At 44.0% G+C, this 9,029-nt stretch overlaps 1 protein-coding gene across 5 annotated transcripts in view; it reads right to left on the reverse strand.

Annotated features, from left to right (window-relative positions):
• Positions 1-9,029, reverse strand: part of LOC102680785 (protein abrupt-like) — a 57,543-nt gene that overhangs the window by 9,376 nt on the left and 39,138 nt on the right. For 2 of the 5 annotated variants that reach the window (XM_006609596.2, XM_031515216.1), the window contains exons 4-7: positions 7,781-8,011; positions 7,479-7,685; positions 7,203-7,365; positions 6,916-6,969 (exon numbers count right to left, since the gene is read on the reverse strand). In XM_006609596.2, the coding sequence (XP_006609659.1) occupies positions 6,916-6,969; positions 7,203-7,365; positions 7,479-7,685; positions 7,781-8,011 (655 nt within the window). Of the gene's footprint in view, positions 1-1,622; positions 1,949-4,851; positions 5,902-6,915; positions 6,970-7,202; positions 7,366-7,478; positions 7,686-7,780; positions 8,012-9,029 lie in introns of those variants that run through there. The other 3 variants (XR_004151858.1, XM_031515215.1, XM_031515217.1) reach the window with 3 other exon arrangements.

Genomic DNA, 9,029 nt, shown 5'->3' on the forward strand with positions numbered 1-9,029 from the left:
GAGGAAGAGCAAGAAGAAGAAGAAGAAGAAGAAGAAGACGCAAGGAAACAGGATGGAGAAAGAGAAAGAGAGGTAAGATGGAAGATAGAGAGAGTGGCGTGGAAAATCAATGTGGTCAGAGAGAAGATAGGGGTGGATGAAGGGGGAGAAAGAGACGGATGGTAGCTGAAGACGAAGGGGGTTCTCCTTTATGTCGGGTCACGTCTTTAATATACCTCGCGTGGGCGGCGGTGGCTGCGGCAGCTTAATCAATCTTCCTGCTAAAGTGTGCTGCACCACCACCCCATCCGTCGTTGCTGCAACCGTGAAACCCAATCTCATTCTATCGTTCCTCTACGTTCGACGCGGAACAATCGATACGCTCCGGCCGGAACAAGTCTAGTATTCCTGCATACAGTAGATGAATTCTATTCAATGTTCCTCAGAAATTGGGAAATTTAAATTGGTGGATGGTACGGGAACGTGTCGTATTAGCAAATTAAAAAAAAAAAAAAAGAAAATAACGCGAATCGTTAATTACAGAGTTATTTAATTAAGACGTTCGCCGTTCGATGCAAGAAAGGGTGGGTTTAACTCCTTTAATTAACCCCACGATATTTTTTCCTTCTTTTTCTACGTTACGAAATTTTCTTGGAATCCCAAAACCCAAGAATTATCCATTTTCTTTCATATATTTTAACCCGGAAGTAATCGACGAAATTAAAACGATATCACGGATCGCGAATAATGGTAAAAGGAGCGATGTATGACACACATGTTCCAGCCGCGCGCGGTCTTTGTTCGTCATTTTTTTTCTTGATGACGAGCCAAACTTTCGTAATTTCGAGAGGCAACGTCTGTGGCACGTAACTCGTGAAGTTAAACGGGTTTATAGCGTGTGTCAAAGCGCTTTCGTGACTCTTCCTCGCTCTAATTTCGTGGCGTTATATTCTTCGCGTTAATGGCGCCTCCTGTCAATTTTCTGTCGACGACTCTTCCCCATACATGTCGAAATTCAGTCAATCTCGAATAAATCGAGGTAATAACACTTTAAATAAGTAAGTGAATTTAGATGAAATAACATTATCGGTAATAAAAAATTTCCCATCGATCTTCCTAGCCATCGAAAACGGAAAAAGAAACGAACGATAAGGATAAGGACGGGTAATTTCACGCAGCGATCTAACGATTCGCCGTCCGGACAGAAGACTAATGCGATAGATTCCAAAAGGGAATTGCAATTGTCATTTGTCCGGACGACGCAATATCGGATGAACCGCCCTTCGGGTCGGTCGATCCTTCCCTCCCCTCGCGCGCGCCGCCAACACGTGGATGTCACGAGGGTGAGTGAGGGAAAAAAAAAAGGGATTCCGGAACATTAAGGAGACAAGAAACGAGAAGGACCAGCGGGAAATCGGGGATAAGATGGACGTTGGGAAGTAGAAAAAAAAAAAAGTAGCAAGAAGACCAAGAAATACGCAACGAGGTAAAGAGAGAGGAAAAAAAAAAAAAAAAAAGAGAAATCTACCGAACAAACATTTGAACTCGACGGTATACGTTTATCGTACGAAATCCCATTTTTATTCTTCAACCGATCCACCCTGTCCCTCCCCCCTATAAGTGGCCATCTTTTTTTCCACCAACCCTAAAGCCTCGATGTATCTGATCGCCGAAGTGGGCCACAATATCCTTACATCCCATCTCATTTCCTGTTCTTCCTTTCCTCTCTTTGTCTCTCCCACTTTGCCCTTTTCTAACCACTTTCCAAGCCAGATTATACTTACTTAATCGATCATACCTTCGCGTGTTATTTGTTCGAGGTTCCTTCCCTTCTTTCTTTCTTTCTTTCTTTCCTTTTTTTTGTTCTTTCTCTTTGGAAGTTTAACGCCACCCCTTAGCTCTCGGCCAATAGAGGAATCTGTATTCCGAGCGTTGCACACAAAGAAGGGAGAAGCAAGAAGTGACACAACTGCGCGGAATTAAAGAAGGAAGAAAGTTATTTCCCGCAAACTTGCTCCGACTACGTGACACGCGTGACACAAACGGGCAGATCTTTCATTCTTTCCTAGGACGCGATAATCACGCGATCGACTTTTATACTTTCCTTTGCAATTTCTATCGTAATCATCACTCTTCCAAACTTCTCCCCCAATATACGTCGAAGGTTATCACGGTATACGAGGAGTAAGTTTGGTCAAACGATGGAACAGACACGCCAACGTTTTTTATCGGGGAGATTTATCAGGTTGATAAGAATCTGGCTAAGGTCCGAAACGAACGGTTATCCGGATCGAATCCGGGTGATAGATGACTCTAATCTGTGAAGAGTAGAAAATGGAGAGTCGATTTCGCCAGTGTCCTCTAAGATTTCCTGCGTTTGAATTGATGATGAGAAAAAATTAGATTAGGAAAAAAAAAAAGAAGAAGGAGAAGACAGAATTAAATAAAATTAAAAGAAAAAAAAATAGAAAAATTTTATAAATTTTTCTCCAACCATTCATTAATTATTCAAAACCAAAACAACAATTTGATTTATGAAAATTACTAAATTTATACTAATTCCAAACATAATACCAAACATAAAAAAAAACACATCTCACAAAAAAAAGACAAGGAAAGAAAGACATATGTTACCAGGCCATCACCTTCGGCGACAGGAGGAAGTAAAACCATTTCCTCGCCCTGTCTGTGAAACCAGAGGCGGCGAGTGCTTTTAGAGCTTGGTAGCTCTCAAAGGTGACGCAGTTTCACGCCAAGGAAATAAGACCAAGACGATCCAACCGGTTGAATGGCAGGGATTGCGGGTTGATGGTAAAAACGGAGAAAACGAGAACGAAGGATTGAACGAACAAAGAGAGAGAGAGAGAGAGAGAAAGGAAGAGGACAAAGGGGTGGCTGAAACAAATGCTCCACCTCCATTTACGTCGGAACTACGAGCGTCAGGGTTGGGTAGCACAGACAAGAGATGGAAGAGATTCGTGGAAATGCCGTGGAATTGGATAAGCCAGGCAGGGTTTGTTTTGCCAGGGGTTCCCAATGGGGGTTGTAGGCTGATCGTGTATTAGGCATCGCGTGGCCTACGCTCACTAGGGCCGAGTATCGCGTGTCCTCCTCCAACTTTCCTCTCTTCTACCCTCGAAAAACTCTGGTCCGACACTGACACCGTGCAACCTTAACGATAGACAATTCGATCGCCATTCAGTGGCGTAGATCCATTTACTCTTCGATCCTTTAACGTTTTGCGTGATATTGCATCGAGATTACGCGATATATCCATCATATTTCCAAATATATCCTATAACTTTACGATTATGCTAAATCTAATTGCGAAAAAGAGTAAAAGACGAAATGGCAAGATGACACTGAATATGCATGATGAACAACCGTAAACGTTGAGTAACGAAGAAGAATTGCCAAGACCATTCGAATATCGGGTAATATTGAAATTGAGTAATATTTCTCGCGATACATATAATTTAACGATTATAATTTACGATGAATGTAGAAAAGAAATAGAAAAAGAAACTGTAGGGTAACTAGAGAAACTATCGAATGAGGTATTAGAGGGGTAGAGCTCGTCGAACTCCATTCGGAAGACAAGCCGAATCCTATGAAATACGTGGAGAAGGAAGCGAGAGATAGGGGTGGAGGGTGGAGGAGTAAGGTGAAGTTAGAGAGGAAGGAGCGGGAGGCACTAGGTGCTGTTTGTTGAATCCTCGAGATCAATACAACCCAGTCTATCTCTTTCTGCCCTCGTAATTCCGTGTGCCTAAATGTGCGCGGGCACGTTCGACGTGTATGCATGTACGTGGTGGTGGTGGTAGTGGTGGTGGTGCACAATGTTGCACTGAAACGCACACGTTCAAACGTATCGTGTGTATATATATATATCTATCGCGGCGAAATGCGACGCGTCAAGATGAGAAAGCGACAGAGAGCAAATGAAACGCGCCTCCGTGTTTCTGGCTACCAGTTTTAGCTATGCGTGTCAATATTTTAAAAGCATCCCGGAGTGTATACCGGAGATACTACGGTAAAAGACAAGCGAATATTACGCCCCAAATTCGTTTCAACGCCACGAAACGTTCGAAATAATTCGCTCGGTTTTTTCCTTTGTAATAAAAATACACCTCGGCAATTCGGTCGATCTAATTGCAGCCTCGTCAGAGGGATTTTGCATTAAGGAGGAGGAGGAAAAAAGAGGAGGAGGAAAGAGGGAAATTTGATTCGTTTCGAAAAAAAAAAAGGAGAAAGAAAAAAAAGAGAAGAAAGAGGAAAAGGAGGAGAGAGGGGAGAGAAATATTCAGGATAAGATTCGGTTCCATTAGAAAGGTTATTTTCATCGGTTCAGCTATTCCTTTAGAATTGCCCGTCCGTTCCTCGGTTCCCCTTAAAGACCGCGAATCCTCGGAAAAGGGTGAATACAGCCCTATCGACGTTTTCCCGTGAATGACTCTCTTTTCGAAGAAACGAGGCTGACGCATCCTTCTTTCTTCCTCACCTACTATTTATACCGATAAGAATTCCGGCGAGAATTTCAAGAAGTCTCCGCTGGCCAATCGCGGGGGGGCTTACTTATCGCTGCCTCGAAGGATTGGCTGCGCACTGCGGTACAATACGAAAATAGGTCGGCCAATCCTCGTATCAGCACCCTCTTTCACCCTCCTCTTGCCTATCGCCTACCTCCGTTCTTTTAACCTAACTACCGAAAGAAATAAAAGAAAAAAAAGAAAAAAAAGAAAAAGAAGAAGAAAAAGAAAAAAGGGAGGGGGCAGAGAGAGAGGCAAAAAACTCGCGCGGAAGAAAAAGAACCAAAAAAAGAAAAAAAAAATAAACTATCTATATGTAACTGCACGCGAAAAAAATACTTACTTCCCTATACGCACGTTTTCGATTCGCGTATGTACAATAAAATCTACTACAAAGATTATTGCGAGGTCGTAGTTGTCTTAATCCCAAATAATTCCGAGCTATCTATCAGAGTTCCTCCAGGGCCAACTATACAGATTACCAGCATCCACTCTCATCGACCCTCTCTATTCCCTTTTTCACCCCTATATACGTGGTCCAAGGGAGGCACACGTGTCTCTGGCGTGGTTCTTCGATCGATCAACGATACACGAGACACGCGTTTCGATCACTGTTTGTCCTCTCCTCCGGACCATCTCTCCGGAGCCGGATATTGCTGTTGCGATTGCTGCTGACCGCCGGACACTTGGCCGCCCGACGATTGCTGCTGCTGCTGTTGTTGCATCTGTGTCTGCATCTGATACAACGGGTAGCTCTTCCGTTTCCGGATACCGTGCATCGACAACAGATGTATCTGGAGGTATTGTTTCGTCTTGAACTGCTTGCTGCACACGTGACACGAGACGTACTCCGTTTGAACCGTGTGCACGTTCACGATGTGCTGCTTCAGGTTCGAATTGTTCGAATAGATTTTCCCGCACTCCGGACACTTCGGTTTACCGGATTGGCTCGCGTTGTCGGTCTGCTGGTGGAACCGACGCTGTTGATGGGTCTGTTGATGGAACAACGCCATACTCTCTTGAATCTTCTCCTTGGCGCACGATTGAAGCATCAGATTCAGTTCGTTTTTCGCGGACGCTGTTTGTTGTTGTTGCTGCAACGTTTGCAGATTGTTCTGCAACTTTTGATGCATGATCGACAGCTGCTCGGTATTCAGGGAGTTGAGCGAGTTCAGGGCATTTAGGGCGTGTTGCTGCGACGCTTGGCTGGTGGCGTGGAGGTGATGGTGATGGTGATGCTGCTGGAGCAGAGACGACAGATCCTGACCTTTCGAGTTGTGAACTCCGCTCTGGTAAGTTCCAGACCCGGCGTGCTCGTTCCTCGTGGAGGACGTACCCGGCAACCAACCGGAACTCGAGCTTGAACCGTCTCCTCCAGAGGGCTGCCATCGCCCTGGAACCACCAGCCAATGTCAGTCCTCAGCCAACCTCGTACGATCCCTTAAACACTATTCAATTTTTTTTTTCTGTCCTCCCACAGCCCTTCGTTTTCAATTCTGTTCGTTTATATTTGATATTCTTTTTTTTTTTGTTTGCTTTATTTCTGTTTATTTATTTATTTTTTTCCTCTTATATTTCTGTTACACTGTTTCCCTCCCCCAATTGCGTGTTGTTTGTTTAATTCCCTGAATATTTATGATCGAATCGTAGATTGTATTTTGTCAAAATGTTTTTGTCGCACTCTTTTAATTTCAATTGTTTAATATTTCACATTTATATGTGTTAATTTTGTTTCGTCAGGTTTTTTATATATATACATATATATATATATATATATCTGTTTGTTGAATGTGGTAACGTGTGTATATTGTTCTTCTTCGTTGCCATTTCCGAGACCTCCACCCTCACGTCATTTTTATTTATTTACTTATTTATTTCTATTTTCCATAAACAGTTTTAAACAGTCGATCGAATTCGTACCTCGCCGACCAATTAGCCTTAGCAAGAAGGGTCGTTCAAAGAATTCGAGATTATTATTAAAAAAAGAATCGAGTTTTTCTTTTGCATGGCAACCCTAACGATACCGTTTCTAATGATCGCAGGCCATTTTTGCGGAGGAAAATCGATATTGTTCCGGCAAACGAACTCGAAGAGCCGTCGGAGACGTAGCTCTACGACACGCTGTTGCTCACCATTTTCTTTTCTTTCTTTTTTTATTATTATTTTTCTTTTTTCGTTTCATTATCAACAATTATTCTTTCTTATTTATTTCCTTTTTCTTTATCCAAAAGGAGTAAATTGGGCAAGGGGATGCAGGGTTGTGAGAGGTACGAGAGTTCCATGCATTCAACGCAACAACGAGAGACCAGAGTCTTGAGGGAATCGACGGGAGGATATTATAGTTTGGGCTTACGAATACGTAATAAAACCGAATCGAGAATCGAATCGTTGGTTTCTGATCACTTACCGTAATTCGGATCCTGATTCGCCGCGTGGATCCCGGACGGTCCTGGTATCAGTCCTGTAAGTATCAAGTACGATCATAATCACAAACCTGTCTCTGGTCATTCACATTGATCATCAACTCTAAAGAGATACAGAGATAGAAAATATAGTGCGATACATCGATCCCCCTCCCCTCTACCGTTCAAAATATTAATTTCGATCGAGTCGATGAGATAGAGTTACGATACGTTTATCGAGGGAAAAAAAAAAAAAAAAATAAAGGAAGCGAGGTAATTTCGATCAAATTACCTGGTATTCCCAAGAGCGCCGGAAACGAATTACGGTGATGTTCCATAGAATCATTCAGGATGTCGCTTGGCTCGGTCTTCACCGAGTTCAGGATGCTGTCGTTATTCGACATCTCCTCCTCGTTGTCCGACATGGAATTCGAGTCCTCGCCGGTAGATTGCGCCTGCAACCGATAAAAATCATCCCTCTTCCGAGTCTTATTCCGAGTCTGTCCGCGAATAAAATATTCTTTCGACGGTGGTCAACGATCGTTTTAAATTTTTTCAAGAGCCGTACCTGAACGTTGTTCGTGGGTGTCGTGTGTATCGTAGGTCCCTCCGCCAATGCCTGGCCCAAAAGCGATTCTTGAAGGTCGGTCTTGGGCTCCACGTGGTTACCCAACGGTGGGCTATAGCTTCTAGGTCTCTTCTCTGGTGGTGGGCTCAGACCGCTCTCGTTCAACTCTCCTCTGCCGTTGTCTTGCCAAGGATTGCGCGGTGTCGCCTGTCAAGTCCGAAAATCCAATGTCCAATTACCGCGTACTATGTCCAAATTTAAATCGGTAGCTTGTAATCTCGAAAGTTGAAACTCGTATTTACCGGCGCACTGCCATTGTTCCCGCCGGAGGACGAGGGAGGAGGAATTTTGGCAGCGCCGCTGTTCACATCGGCCAACCCTCGAACCTGAAGCATCTGCGCCGTCTTTAGGAACGCGGCGAGCTGTTCCTGACCTACGTGCACCTCTCCGTGGTACATGAAGCGCAGCAACGACTCCATGTCCGACGAGGCGACGTCCCTCAGGATCACGATCGGATGCTGGCATGGATTGGCCTGCGGTCGTGACGACAAAAAAAGAAGAGAATAAAGAAACGACCATCACCTTTTCTTCTCGCCTTCTCTCAATCGGGCGAAAATTAATTTCGGACTCGCGATATCCCAGTTGATCGTTGATTATGATCGATACAGCAACGGACGAATCTCCGTCCACCGTAAATCGGTTAATCCTATTTATCAGGTCGTTCAGCCCGGCCAGATCCGGTCAATTGATTTACAAGGACGATTTACAACCACGACACGTATAACGAGCAACGTTTAATCCACGTCGTCGATGCCTTTTAAGTCGAACCGACTTATACAGCTATCTCTTTCTCCCTTCGCCCGCTCGCCGTCTATTCCGCGTCTTTCCACTTCCGTTTTTCATCCCATCCCCTTTTTTTTCCAACTCGCCAACAACAACCGAGCGAAATTGACTACTACCACCACTACTATTACTGCTATTATTATTACTACTACTACTACTACTACTATTACAAATTGACCACCACTCGTATGGACTGGCGGCTGTGTAACATCGACGACGATCATCTCGATGGAAGATGGAAATTTATACGGACGTATATAGCGGCCGTTTACACGTTAGAGGCGTTTCTCACCGATCTATGTTCCGCCGATATATGGAGCGCGGCAACTGCCATTATCGGCACCGATATTAATTATAATTAATGACTGCCGGCCTTCCCGTGGCAACTCGGCTGCCACTCGGTTATTTCGAGGCGCGGAGGTGTCGTCGATCCGCGAGACAAATTCGAGAGGAATATAGGCGACGAGAGAGGGAGGGGAACAGCTTGGAATATCTCTATAGAGATTTCGAATCTAACGTGAAAGAGGAACGTGAAAAAATATTTATTATTGGAGGCAGCTATCGATTTATCCCGCGTTATAATCGTTCCAAAGTTTTGTAACAGCGATCGACGGGTTGACCGGTTGAAACTCGATCCCTGTCGATCCGCTTTTTAGTCGTTTTTTCTTTTTTCTTTCTTTCTTTTTTTTTTTTTTTTTTTTTTTTTTT

This window comes from Apis dorsata, unplaced genomic scaffold (assembly GCF_000469605.1).
Source record: "Apis dorsata unplaced genomic scaffold, Apis dorsata 1.3 scaffold_58, whole genome shotgun sequence".
Lineage (NCBI taxonomy): Eukaryota > Metazoa > Arthropoda > Insecta > Hymenoptera > Apidae > Apis > Apis dorsata.